The following is an 11,797-nucleotide window of genomic DNA, read 5'->3' on the forward strand; positions in this document are numbered from 1 at the left end:
GAGGCGCTCCCCGGGGGTGCAGGGACAGGGACAGGGGCATTGCCGACTTGCTCCCCATCACGCCGAAGTGACCAGTGGTGAGCTGCCCGGTTGGCCTCTGTCCGAGGAGTTTCTAACCGCGAGGCCAGGGACTGAGCCTTCTGAAGGACCGTCCCCGGTACTGGACGGGAGCGGGGGAAGAAGGCGGTGTTGATGCTCTCTTGTCTGAGGAGCGCAGAGCAGGTCGGGGAGCCCAGAGTGGACGGGGTGACTCTTGGAGGCCACACGGTGGGAAGGGACAGGGGCTGGTGTTGGGTCTCAGAGATCACGGTTAGGAGTCAAGTCCCTGCTCTGCCCTGCTGAGTGACCTGCGATGGTCGTCCAAAGCCTTAGGATGGGCTTCCACATCCCCAGAAGGGACTTCCCAGCCCATAGGCCGACTGCCTTCAGTTCGTGTCCCCGGCCATCCTGGGGTCCAGCCTTAGGATCCGAGGCTCTGAGCAGCTGGGGGGAGCCTCCGTGGGCGGGGAAAGGGCACGGCCGGCGGGGAGTTATGGGGCTGCTCCCCCAGGGTCCATGGGAGACAAGGTTCTCAGAGGTCGTGGGGCCCCATCTGGGGAGAAGAGGCCTGACCCTCAGCAGGTGGCCGTGAGTCTGAGGCAGCTGAGCCTGTGGACGGAGGAGCCCGTCCCTGCCCCCTGCCTGTGTGTGAGAGCGGGCCCAGGGCTGGCAGAGCCTTAGGGGGACGCGCTGGTGGGGTGCTGCCCTGTTGGGGGGGTTTGCCTTGTGGGGGGGGCAGGGCGGGTCTGGGTGCCCGGAGGGCCTGGGTGCCGACCAAAGGGAAATGCCCGTGTTTGCACTGGGGTGTGGGGGGTGGGCCCTTCCCACAAAGCGCTTTGTTCTTGGGCTCAGAGCAACTTCGACCACGGACAGTTGAAGTGCAGAGAAAGTCAGAGAGGAAACATGACTCGTTCATCGTGTAAAGACAAAGGACAGGCCCAAAGCAGGGGGCCGGGAGGGGCGTGTGCTTGGTACAGTGGTTTGTGCGACTTTGGGCCTGGCCATCGGCTGACCCTGGGGAGCAGGGCTGCCTGGGCAGAGTGTGGACCCAGGGAAACAGGTAAGGGGTCCCAGCAGTGCCGGTTGGGGAGCTGAGATCACCAGGCTGGTCGTGCCCACAGGACGAGGCGTCTCCCACACAGCGCCTCACCGAGGGGGGGTTCCTATGTTTATTCCACCATCGTTCCCCGAGGGTCCCTGCAGGTGCCAGAGAGAAGAGGAAGCATCTGAATGGCTTATCTAGACCAGCCAGCTTGTCCTAGGCAGTTAGCTCCGCCCTTGGGGTGGGAAGAGCCTAAGAGTGTTCTGAGCAGAAGCTCGCCTCTTCTCTTGCCTCTGCCTTCTGGATGTTTCCTCCACAGCCAACTCGGCCCAGACCAAGCCTGAAGGAGGCAGCCTGTGATGGGGGCCCACTCAGAAGACCCCCAGCTGTGCTGGGCCTCCCGGCTCCTGGGGTTCAGCAGCCTCGTCCTCAGTGAGTGGCCCGGGCTCCCCGGGTGGGAGGCCGGTGTGCGGGGCAGGGAGGCGGGGGTCCCGTGTGTCTGATGTCTGTGGGGAACAGCCCGAAATACCAACTCTGTCAGGGAGCACGAGGGGGGCATCTGGCTCTGAGCCGGGACCCGCCTGCCACAGGGGAGAGGCTGCCTCTGCAGCTGTGAGGGGAGCAGGGGGCCGACCCAGGGTCCCCATGGGAGCTGGTCCCACTTCTCGGGCGAGAGGAGGGCACGGACACAAGGAACCAGGAAGGGAGGGCGGCCTCTGGAATTTGAGGGTGTCTGCGCCCACTTGCTGGAAGGGTGTGGATGGAACAGAGGGCACTGATAATCAGGGCCCCGGGACAGGGTGAATGGGGTGACGGGAAGGGAAGTAGCAGGTCCCCAAAAGGGAACTGAAAGAAAGACTGTCCTGAGGAAACCCAGACACTCCCGTTAGCGCTTCCCCCGAGACCATCTGCCTTCGTGAAACAGACGAAATAAAAACAAAGGACAAGACCGAGGTCTCGAGAGCCATGGATTCCCCGGGAATTTCATTTCCTGCCATGTTTTGCTTGAGTGCCCTGGCCTCACTGGGGGAGGGGTATGCAGGGGTTCTAGGAAATATCCGAACTTGGGGCATCTGTAAGCAGGGCGTTTCTCATCAGACATGAGGTTTGTGGGGACCTGGGGGCTCAGTTGAGCGTCCGACTCTTCATTTCGGCTCAGGTCATGATCTCACGGTTCACGTGTTAGAGCCCCGCGTCGGGCTCTGTGCTTTGTCAGCCTGGAATTGTCTCTCCTTCCGTCTCTGTCCCCACTGCACTCATGCTCTCTCTCTCTCTCAAAATAAATCAATACATTTAAAAATTTATTTAAAAAAAAAAAGAAAAGGAGCTTTGTAAGGTGTTGACATCTCTCTGATCTCAGTATTTTGGCCACAACAAAATGTAGGCTTTCTCTTTCTTTTAATTTTTATTAACTGGAAAAATATGTGAGATTACATAGAGTTTTCTCCGTCAACATCTGGGTTGGAAGATTATGTAGGAAATAAGGAAAGAGAAATGGAAGAAAGAAGGAGAAAGGAAGGAAGGGGGGAAAAGTAAAAATTTATGTTCACTGCTGAATATTAAATTTTATCTTCTTCAGGGCCTCCTGGGTGGCTCAGTCGGTTAAGCTTGGGAGTTCAGCTCAGTCATGATGTCACGGTTGGTGGGCTTGAGCCCCCAGTGGGAATCTGTGCTGACAGCTGGGAGCCTGGAGCCTCCTTGGGATTCTGTGCCTCCCTCTCTGTCTGCCCCTCCCCCGCTCTCACTCTGTCTCTGTCTCTTGAAACTAAATCAATGTAAAAAAAACAAAAAACAATAAAATAAAATAAATGCTATCTTCTTAAATAAATCCTGCTCTCTGGATCACAGCCACCTGTGTCCCTGGCCGTCTGTCTTTCTGTCCTTCTGTCCTTCCTCTCTGGGATTAGCACCTTCTGCTGATCTGAGAGCTCTCACTGCCTTCCTCCCAGCTTGAGTCGGCTTCCAGCCTCCTGAAGCCCAGGCTCACCGTCCAGCCTGGGGGGCAGGCCCCCCCCGCAGCCTGAGGGCTGAGCCTCCTCCCTCCCTGGTTCCCTCCTTGCCAGCAGGTGCCCGAGGTCTTGCCCTGCCACAGGCGGACAGGTACCTGGGTGCCCTTTCCCAGGAGAATAGCTGGGGCGTGAGAGCCCAGGACTGCTGGGAGCCGCTGAGAGTGAGCCCCTGCGCAGGGCAGGGGGAGAGGTGCAGGCAGCTCCCTGCAGGGGAAGCCCTGGGCTGGGGGAGAGCGAAGCCAGCTCCATGGGCAGCAGCCCAGTGGAGAGAAATGGGGAGATGCCCACACCATGTGGAGCCACAGTACCCGGCCCTCCCTCGTCTCTAGGACGCTGCCCCCCCCTGCACAGGTGTGCTCAGTTTCTTCCTGCTGTGGACTTGACAGGGACCATGGAAACCAGCTGCCGTGGACATGGCTCTGAGAGCTTCATGGCTCTGAGTGGAAGGCCCGGGGGGACTTTGGCTCCCGTGGCCGCCTGTGGGGCGGCACCATGGGTGTCTGTCTCCCGGGAGCCCGTCCCTGATCCCGGGAGGAGACCCCGAGAGGGCAGCTGGTGGGGAGCACAGGGCTCCATCCGGGACCTGGGAAGTTTGGGGCGGACCCCAGTTGTGCCTGCCAGGAGCAAGCATCGTCCTGATGGGAACAGCTCACGCCTAAGGAAAGCTCGCGCCTTCTGACACCCCAGCAACAGTTCCCTGAGGGGAGCACGGTCATTGTCTCTGCATCAGAGACTCAAGGAGAAGGCAGGGAGGTTACATGACTGCCCGAGGCCACAGGCTGCAGAGAGCAGAGGACTCCCGCCTCCCGCCTCCCGGACCCTGCCCCGGTCCTCACCGCCCTGCTGCAAGGGACCTCCTGGTCTGAGACCCAAGCACAGTCCCTTCCGGTCACATTCACACACCAACACTGCAACCGCAAAAGTTCTAGGAGGCATCCAGACCGAGTACAAAGCACACCTTTGCTGGGGGGGCCCATGTTTTTCTGCAAGACGTAAAACCAATAAGCCTTACAAATAACGGATACATCCAGCTTCTTGAGGCTGAGAGCAGGGCCAGAGTCCACAGACAGAGGTGACGTGCACGTTGGAGAAGACTTACGTTATGTGTGTTAGAAAACAGGCTGATTCTCTTACGACAGGTGCGGCGGCTCCTACAAACTAATGGGACACAACAGGCCAAGGACACAAGCAGATCCAAACTGCATTGGGACGCAGCAGCTGGCACGTGGGGACAGGGACCTGCCGTCCGGGCCGGACAGCGACAGGCGGGATGCAGCCGCCTGCCGTCGGAATGAGGGAGTTAGTGAGGACATCATTGCGTAGAAGGATCTGGAATCTTCCAGAAGCAATACTGGCCTGAGCCCTTCTCTGGGTTCTCTGCTTCCTGGGAGAGCCAGGACGGTGTGAGCACAGCGAGGGGGCAGTCCCCGCGTGAGGACAGCTCACGGACCTGGAGAGGGGTCTGGGGCCCTGGCAGGCAGCGGCCCCCAGGAAGTCCTGCCCTGCTGCAGGGGACACATGGGTCTTCCTTTCAGGACAAGGTCGTTCTTTGCCCGTCCCCTTCTTTCCTATCCCGGTCTCCAGAAGGACCCAGGGTATCAGGTCCCCTGGGCTATGCCGCATGGGGCATTTTGGGGTCTGGAGGGGCGGCGCGGAGGCCCTTGCCTGCTGGTCACGGCTCTGCAAGAGGTGACTGAGGAAGGACATTGAGGGTGTCTCGGGGACCGGCTGGGGAAGCGTGGTCTTCGTGGCAGGCACAGCAGAGCTCACCTACCCATCATATCTTCTCCCACATTTTCCAGTTCTGGGTAGGTAGCCAGGGCCCTGTGACTAGGTGGCCAAACCCATGAGCAGAGATCACGCCGCTTCTGGAGGGAGAGAAACCCCCACGGGCGATTCCCCTGTGTGCCTTCCCTGCTGTGGCCCCGAGGGGTGCAGCCACCAGGCCGTGATGCCTCTACCTTGTGTGACAGGACCCCTCTCAGTCTCAGAATCTCCCCTTGTCTCAGCCCCTGAGCGACTGGAGTGCGGGTTCCTGTAGCACAGCCTCCCTGAGCCTGACCTTGGGCCACTCCGCTCCAGAGCAAGTCACAGGGTGCGGCCCCCACTCCAGGGCCGGGGCTCCCACAGCGTGTGGGCAGCCACGGTGGAAGCTGCCTCCTACGCTGGGCACTTGGCATCGGCCCAGATGTGCTAGGGGCTCTCGATCGGTGATATCCTCATGTCCAGACTCTCAGAGTTAGGCGGCGCGGACACTGCGGGACAGCAGGTCAGGACCGGGTTCAAGGGGATGCCCCACTAGGACCAGGACCTGATTCCAGCATGACTCCAAATTCTTGCTCTGTCCCGCCTCCCGGAGTCAAGGGAGTCTACAGGGCGGATTTCATGAGCGCCATGGGTTCTAGGGTTTTCTCCTTATTCTCAATGACCAAACGCTCACCGTGTCTGTTTCCAAAGCCCTAGGCGCCTTCAGCACTGTGGTCAACGGTTCTGGAACCCATGGATCTCAAGTGGAGGATTCTGGAAACGTGGTTTCTCTGACGGGAACTCAAGGAGGTTCTGTGTCGTTTCATGTGACCCAAAGTCCAGAATCACTTCCAGCAGTCACGCTGGAGAAGATTTCTTGGGGCATTAAATCTGAGTCACACAACACGATCATCCTGCTCGTGTCTCCTGGGGAAGATGTTCCAACATGGGTCAACTTTGAGGACAAGTTCGAGAAGAGGGTCCATGTGCTCAACACCACGACCCTGAGGATTGACAACCTGACCCTTGAGGACAGTGGGCAGTACTGGGCTCGAGTCTCCTTAACCGGAGGAAGAGAAACGAACTGGTATTTCCACCTCACTGTCTACGGTAGGTGGTGGCTCCTCCCCCAATACATACTTACCCACTTCTTTTGTCCCTGGGAGTGTCCCTGGCCCCCCTCGCAGGACCTCTTCCAGACCCCAGACCTGAGGCTCTGGCTTCTCCCTTGAAACTGGACGCAGTGTGTTCACCACAAGTCGAGGCAGAGCTGAGATCACGCCTGAGACTTCACGCAGTGGCTCCCGTCCTCATAGCCACTCGCTGTATATTTGGGTCAAGTCTGTCTTATCTGTAAAGTGGATTCACCATCTTGCGGGAGGATGCCAGGGTGACAGTGAGATTCCGCCCGAGAAAGCCTGAGGCGTGATGCTCCCCACTCACCTGACCCTGTTTCCTCTTGTCCCTCGGGCTCCAGAGCCCGTGACCCGCCCCCAGATCCTGGACAAGACTCCATCCGTCACACCAGACTGGTGCAATGTCACCCTGGAGTGCCACGCCCCGGGAACCAGAGAGGACGTGAATGTGTCCTGGGAGAGCAAGGGCTTCCCCAGGGAGCTGGAGAAGAGAGGGGTCCCAGGACCGGCCCGCAACCCCTGGACCGTGGCTCTGAAGCTGCCTCTGAGCCAGCCCAGCCCCAGCATCACCTGTGTGGTCAGCAACCCGGGGGACCGGAAAACTGCCACCCGGGACCTTGGGGAAGTCTGTGCCCACGGTGAGTGCATCCTGTCAGAGGGGAGGGGACTCCCGGGGCTCAGGTCCCCCTGGGTGAGGGTTCCGGGCTCTGTCCCCCATGTTTAGGTCACCTCCTGCCACCCGTCACCCGTCCAGGAAGCTGGCAGGCACATTCCGCTTGCTTCTGCCTTTCGGTGTCTCTCTCCTGCTCCTCTGCACCCCTCACCCCTGCTGGTCCAGGCAGCCCCCTCGGGTACCTCACCCCTGCCTCATGCTTCAGTCCTTGTGTGTCCCGGGAGGTTTCCAGCAAGCAAGGGGGGAGAGTCAGTGGTCGGTGCCACCTGAGAGAGGCCGAGCCAGCCGCTGCCTTCAGGGTTCAGGTGTCGGGGCTCGTGTGCCCGTCTCCGGTCTCGGGGACACGCTTCCCGCCCAACTGCTCGCCTGGATTCCCAGATGTGTCCTGGGCTCCCCAGGTTTCAGCCTCTGGCCAGGCTCCTCCTTCTTCCCCCAGACCTTCCAGTCCCGAGTCTTCCCCTTCCCCACTTACTCCCGTCCAGGGACCCCTTGCCTGCAACTGCCCCACCGTGTGTGACCCCTGCCAGCCCACAGGAGCCCCCGCTGGGGTCCTGTCCAGCAGGCACTGACCTCGAGCAGGGCTCCTTACCTCAGGACCCTGCAGGAGCCCCCCCTGAGCCACCCTCACCCCTCGCCTCCTCTCGGGAGCGTCTCCAGCCGAGACAGTGCCCCTTCACACGTCTCCACGTGCCTGGCAACGGGCATGTGACATCTCTTGTCTCATCCTTCTTCACTGTCTGTGTGGGAGGCAAACAGGTCCACATGGGCCGGACGGGTCTGCCCACCTGCCAGCTGTCCTGGGGGCTCTTGTGGTCGTGCTGCTGATCCTCGGAGCTGGACTGTACCTTCTGTGCTCGCGTAGGAGGAAGCAGAGCTTGGAGCCTGGGAGAGGCAGGTGCATTTCTCCTTCCCGTGCCCACGTACCTCCCCCCGCCCCCCACTGACCCTCAGCTCCCTTCCCCCTGCGTCTTGCTGCTCAGGGATGTCCCTGCAGAAGGCTGGTGAGTGTGGGCGTGACCGAGGGGGGCATGCTGGGGGAGGGTACAGGTTTCCAAGGCTCAGATTCAAGCTGCATCGGTGGGACTCAGGCGCAGGATCCCAGGAAGAGCACAGGGACCGTTTTGGTGGCGTCCACCCTGCAGGGAAGATGTTCCAAGACCACAGGAAGCAGGTGAGGCCTGGATTCTCCCATGTCCCTGTGCCTGGGTGTGAGTTTGTCAAACCCAGGGATCAGCAGTTTCTGGCCTCGTTGCTCTGTATCTCTCTCCAGACAGTGCAGAGTTAACACGGGGTCCGTGCAGTGCTGGGCGCTTTGGGGGGAGGTCAGGTGAGTGGCATGGTATCTGTGTGGGTCCCTCTGGGGCCTCTCTGTCCCTCAGCTGTGGCAGGAGTCCTCTGTCTGTGTTCCAGGGTTCGGGGGAACCACATCTCGAACAGGAGATACCGCTCACGACAGTCTACAGTGAGGTCCGCCACCCAGGCCAGGTCTTGAGGGTGATTTAACTGGAAGGAGCAGGGAATCCAGCCTCCCCCCGACACCTCTGTTGTGCGTGTGATGCCTGCAGCCCTGGTCCTGCTCCCTCCCCCTCTAACTGCTCTCAGCAGGGACCAGATTCATCCAACCTCCGTGAATCTCTATGCGGACACCTTGTGCCCAAGTTGAGCAGAAAGACACACATCGCGGCAGATCGAGGGGGACCTTCGTCGTTAAACGAGTCCAAAGCTGTGGTCCGGTTCCGCTCAGCCTCAGCCCCTTTGGCAACCGTCAACGGAGCCCACTCTCCCCACGTCTGTGCACCGTCCGTCGTCTTGTCCGGACCCTCGGCCTCTGGGACCCATCGACATGAAGTCTCAACTTCCAGCCTCGACCGGTTCACCACCAGCCGGCTCAGTCTGTGCTTGAGAGCTGTGTAAAGAGAATACAAAGTCACACTAGCCAGGGCTCGCTGAGTCCCGGCCCCGTGACGGGCACTGATCTCATACCCTCCTCGTTGGTCACTCACAGGGCCCTCGAGACACTGTGTGAGCTGGGTATCCTTGTGCCCACTTTGCAGACGAGGAGCAGGAGGCCAAAAAGGCTGAGTCTCAAGGCCGCACAGCTGGGGGAGCCCAAGCCGCACCGTAGCCAGGGCCTGTGTCCCAGCCGTCGTCTGGTTTCCTGAGTCCTGGGAAACCTCCTCCCTTGTGTGCGGACGTGCTGGCACCTGGCAGGGCTCCTGTTTCTCAGGAGAAAAGCAGAAGTTTCTAGTTCCTACTAGTTAGCTGTCAACTGACTAGTTATTAAAACCTGCCTCTGTCCCACAAGGCTACAAGGGCACTGTACACACCCCAATCCTGATGGGGCTCCTTGGCACCGGGGACAACCCCCTCTTAATCCCCTTGTGCGCGACCACATGCCCCGCCTGCCCTTGCACACCTGCTCAGGGCCTCCGTGACCGTCCCCGGTCTGGAGCACAAACTGTTACATGTCTGTTCCATCCTGCTGGTACAATGGCCCGTCAGTCCCCTCCCCGTTGGCCTCTATCCTGCCCTCTTGGCAAACACGCTTACTAGTCTGGGGAAGTTTCTGTAGATTCCTGGGATTTTCTATGTAGACAAACATAAGTAATGTCTGTGATCAAGACAGCTTTTCTTTTCCCCTTTCCAATCTATATCTCACTTTATGTCTTTCTCTTGCCTTAGTGCATCTGATGAGACTTTCCCTAGATGCTGCAGAGGAGCGGTGAGCACAAGCACCGTTTGCTCGTTCCCAACATTAAGGGAAAGCATTCAGTTTTCCGCCTTCAACAGTGATGTTCGCTGTCGGCTTTTCTGTCAATATGTTTTATTACATGACTCAGTTTCATTTTCTCTACCTTCGTTCTTATTTCCTCTCTTCCACTTGCTTTGCATTTGTTTCGCTCTTATTTGTATAGATTTGTAAGAGAAATGCTTAAATTATAAATTTGGAGCATTTCTCCTTTGGCAAACTATGCTTTGAATCATGTTCATTTCCTCATAAGCACCTTGTTCGCGTCTTTTCCCACGTTTTGATGTCTTGTATGTTCATTTCCGCTCGCTTCAAATGTTGAGACATTTCCCTTCAGGCGCCCTCTTTGACATTGGCTATGGAGACTTGTTTCGTTTCCTCCGTAAGTGTTTGGAAATTTCCCGTCATCTTTCTGTTATTAAATTCTACCCGAGGTCTGTCCCAGTCCGAGAAAACACATTATTTCAGGACGCGAAAAATCGCTGACGTTTGTGTTCTGGCCCAGGATGGGACACTGTCTTGGGAGCTGAGAGGGCTCTGCAGGCTGCTGGTGGGGCCGAGTGTTCCTCAGACACCAGCCGGGTCAGGCTGGTTCGTGGTCGTGTTCAGCGTCGCGTGTCCTTGCTGACTGCCCGCCTCTCGCCGCGCTGCCGGGACGGGAGTGCTGGGCCCTCTGGCTGCGACGGTGGACGCACCTGTTCCTCCTTTCAGTTCTGCCATCTTGCCACGTGTATTTGGTGCCATGGCACCACGTGCCCTCTTCAGGTGGGCACACGTCGGGGGTTCTCGTCACGTCTTGCTGAACTGACCTTCCGTCATTGTCCACTATTCTCCTTTGCCCCTGGTAACTTCCCGGGCTCTGAAGTCTTCTTTCTCTGATATTATTTAGCCTTTCTACGTTTCTTTGGATTCGTGTTTGTGCGATCTGGTGGTTCATTTTATACGTCACCCGGCTGGGCCACAGTGCCGAGAATTGCGGTCAAGTATCATTCTCCATGTTTCCGTGAGGACATGTGGGATGAGATAAACTGAAAAGGATAAACTCTGAGTAGAGCAGGCTGCCCTCCACAACGTGGGTGAGCCGCATCTCATCGGGTGAAGGCCTGGAAGCTGCCAAGTCCGACCTCCCCTGAGGAGGAAAGATTTCTGCAGCAGACGGTCAGGGGACGAGACCTCCAGCACTGGCTCTTCCCTGTGTGTCCAGGCTGATGACATTTGGCCTGAACCTCAACAGCAGACCTTCCCTTGTCTCAGCCTGGTTCCCCTCCCTGCAGACTCCAGGCCCGCCAGCCTCTCTAAGAATGTGCGCCAAACCTGTACAATGAATCTCTCTAGACTTGCAAGCATCCCTTTAACTCTGCTTCCCTGGAGAACCCGGAGGGACACCAAGGCATGTCTGTTCCTATCCTTTGACTGTGAACCCAGCTCTGTCGAGCCAGATGGGAAGTGTGGTCGCAGAGGGAGCTGACCCCCAGCCGTGTGTGCAGCTGCCCGTCCGCCCCCGGCCGAGGCGCCCCCTGGCCATGCCCTGCCTGTCCTGCTCCTACCCCGTCCCGGCGCCCACACTGAAGGCCCCACACACATCTCTCTCCCCGCTGCGCACTCGGGCCCTTGGTTCTCCCGGCGGCTGATTTTCCTGAGATCCTCTCCCTCGCCCTCTTTTCTCCCTGCTTTTCTCCCACTCTGACTGACCGTCCCAGCGAGAGTCACGGTTCCCTTGTCCCAGGCGTCCACCCAGCCTGAGGGGACTCCCGGGGGACCTTCTGTCCCGGCGGGACCTCGGCCGCCGCGTGAAAACCGTGCCCCGGAACTGGAGGAAGAGGGCGGAGGGGTGAGGGGAGGGAGCCTCGAGGTCACGAGGGGACGGTCCCGCCCTGCCTGCTCCTGCTCAGCTGTGGGACAAGGAGAACGGAGGCGATGGTGTCGCTCCTGCTCGCGGGAGAGGATGTTCCTGTGCTGAGTGTTTTAGAAAACGCTGCTGAAAACGGTCAAAGGGGCGGCAGCGAGAGGGGGAGGCAGACGAACAGGAACGAACGTGGAGCCGGGAGCCGGGGTCCGGCTCTACCCGCCTGCCTGAAGCCACAGGCCGCCGAGGAAGGCTGGAGGACACTAGAGGTGCAGAGGCCCTGAGAAGGCGTTGGACACGTGGCCTCCGGGGGGTGCGGCTCCGACCGTCCAGTTACAGGGCTGCAGGGCGGGAAGTGAGTGGCTCCATGATGCGGGAGGCGAAATCTGGGTGGATGAGCCCTGGGATGCTCAGTTGACCTCATTCCCTCCTCCCGCGTCCCCATCCAGGGTGGAGGGGACAGGGCCCCGGTCCTGGCCGCCGGGGCCGCCCAGTGCCAGGGTCCTGGCGCCTCGACTCCCTCTGCCCTCTCCCCCCTTCCCACCTTCCACATGGGC

General features: G+C 59.3%; 1 protein-coding gene across 3 annotated transcripts; it reads left to right on the plus strand.

Annotated features, from left to right (window-relative positions):
* Positions 1 to 1,026: 1,026 nt before the first annotated feature.
* LOC128312993 (SLAM family member 9-like) lies at positions 1,027 to 11,360 on the plus strand. 3 transcript variants are annotated; one of them, XR_008293052.1, is made up of 7 exons: positions 1,027 to 1,513; positions 2,661 to 4,631; positions 5,554 to 5,946; positions 6,314 to 6,610; positions 7,402 to 7,540; positions 7,740 to 7,816; positions 8,056 to 11,360. XR_008293052.1 is itself a non-coding variant. In XM_053209213.1 (6 exons), the coding sequence occupies exons 1-6, from the start codon at positions 1,441 to 1,443 to the stop codon at positions 8,109 to 8,111; spliced, it is 1,041 nt and encodes a 346-aa protein (XP_053065188.1). In that variant the 5' UTR covers positions 1,057 to 1,440; the 3' UTR covers positions 8,112 to 11,360. The 3 variants fall into 3 exon arrangements, 2 of the variants coding, with proteins under 2 accessions (XP_053065188.1, XP_053065189.1); XM_053209213.1 differs by lacking the exon at positions 2,661 to 4,631 and having other exon boundaries at positions 1,057 to 1,513; positions 5,548 to 5,946; XM_053209214.1 differs by lacking the exon at positions 2,661 to 4,631 and having other exon boundaries at positions 1,072 to 1,513.
* Positions 11,361 to 11,797: the final 437 nt, after the last annotated feature.

Source organism: Acinonyx jubatus, chromosome E4 (genome assembly GCF_027475565.1).
Source record: "Acinonyx jubatus isolate Ajub_Pintada_27869175 chromosome E4, VMU_Ajub_asm_v1.0, whole genome shotgun sequence".
NCBI lineage: Eukaryota > Metazoa > Chordata > Mammalia > Carnivora > Felidae > Acinonyx > Acinonyx jubatus.

Excerpts from the sequence above, each read along its gene's own strand:
- LOC128312993 (XM_053209213.1), top strand. The coding sequence starts at position 1,441 with ATGGGGGCCCACTCAGAAGACCCCCAGCTGTGCTGGGCCTCCCGGCTC. Across the intron at positions 5,947-6,313 it reads TTTCCACCTCACTGTCTACG|AGCCCGTGACCCGCCCCCAG; the intron begins GTAGGTGGTGGC and ends CTCGGGCTCCAG. Across the intron at positions 7,541-7,739 it reads TTGGAGCCTGGGAGAGGCAG|GATCCCAGGAAGAGCACAGG; the intron begins GTGCATTTCTCC and ends ACTCAGGCGCAG.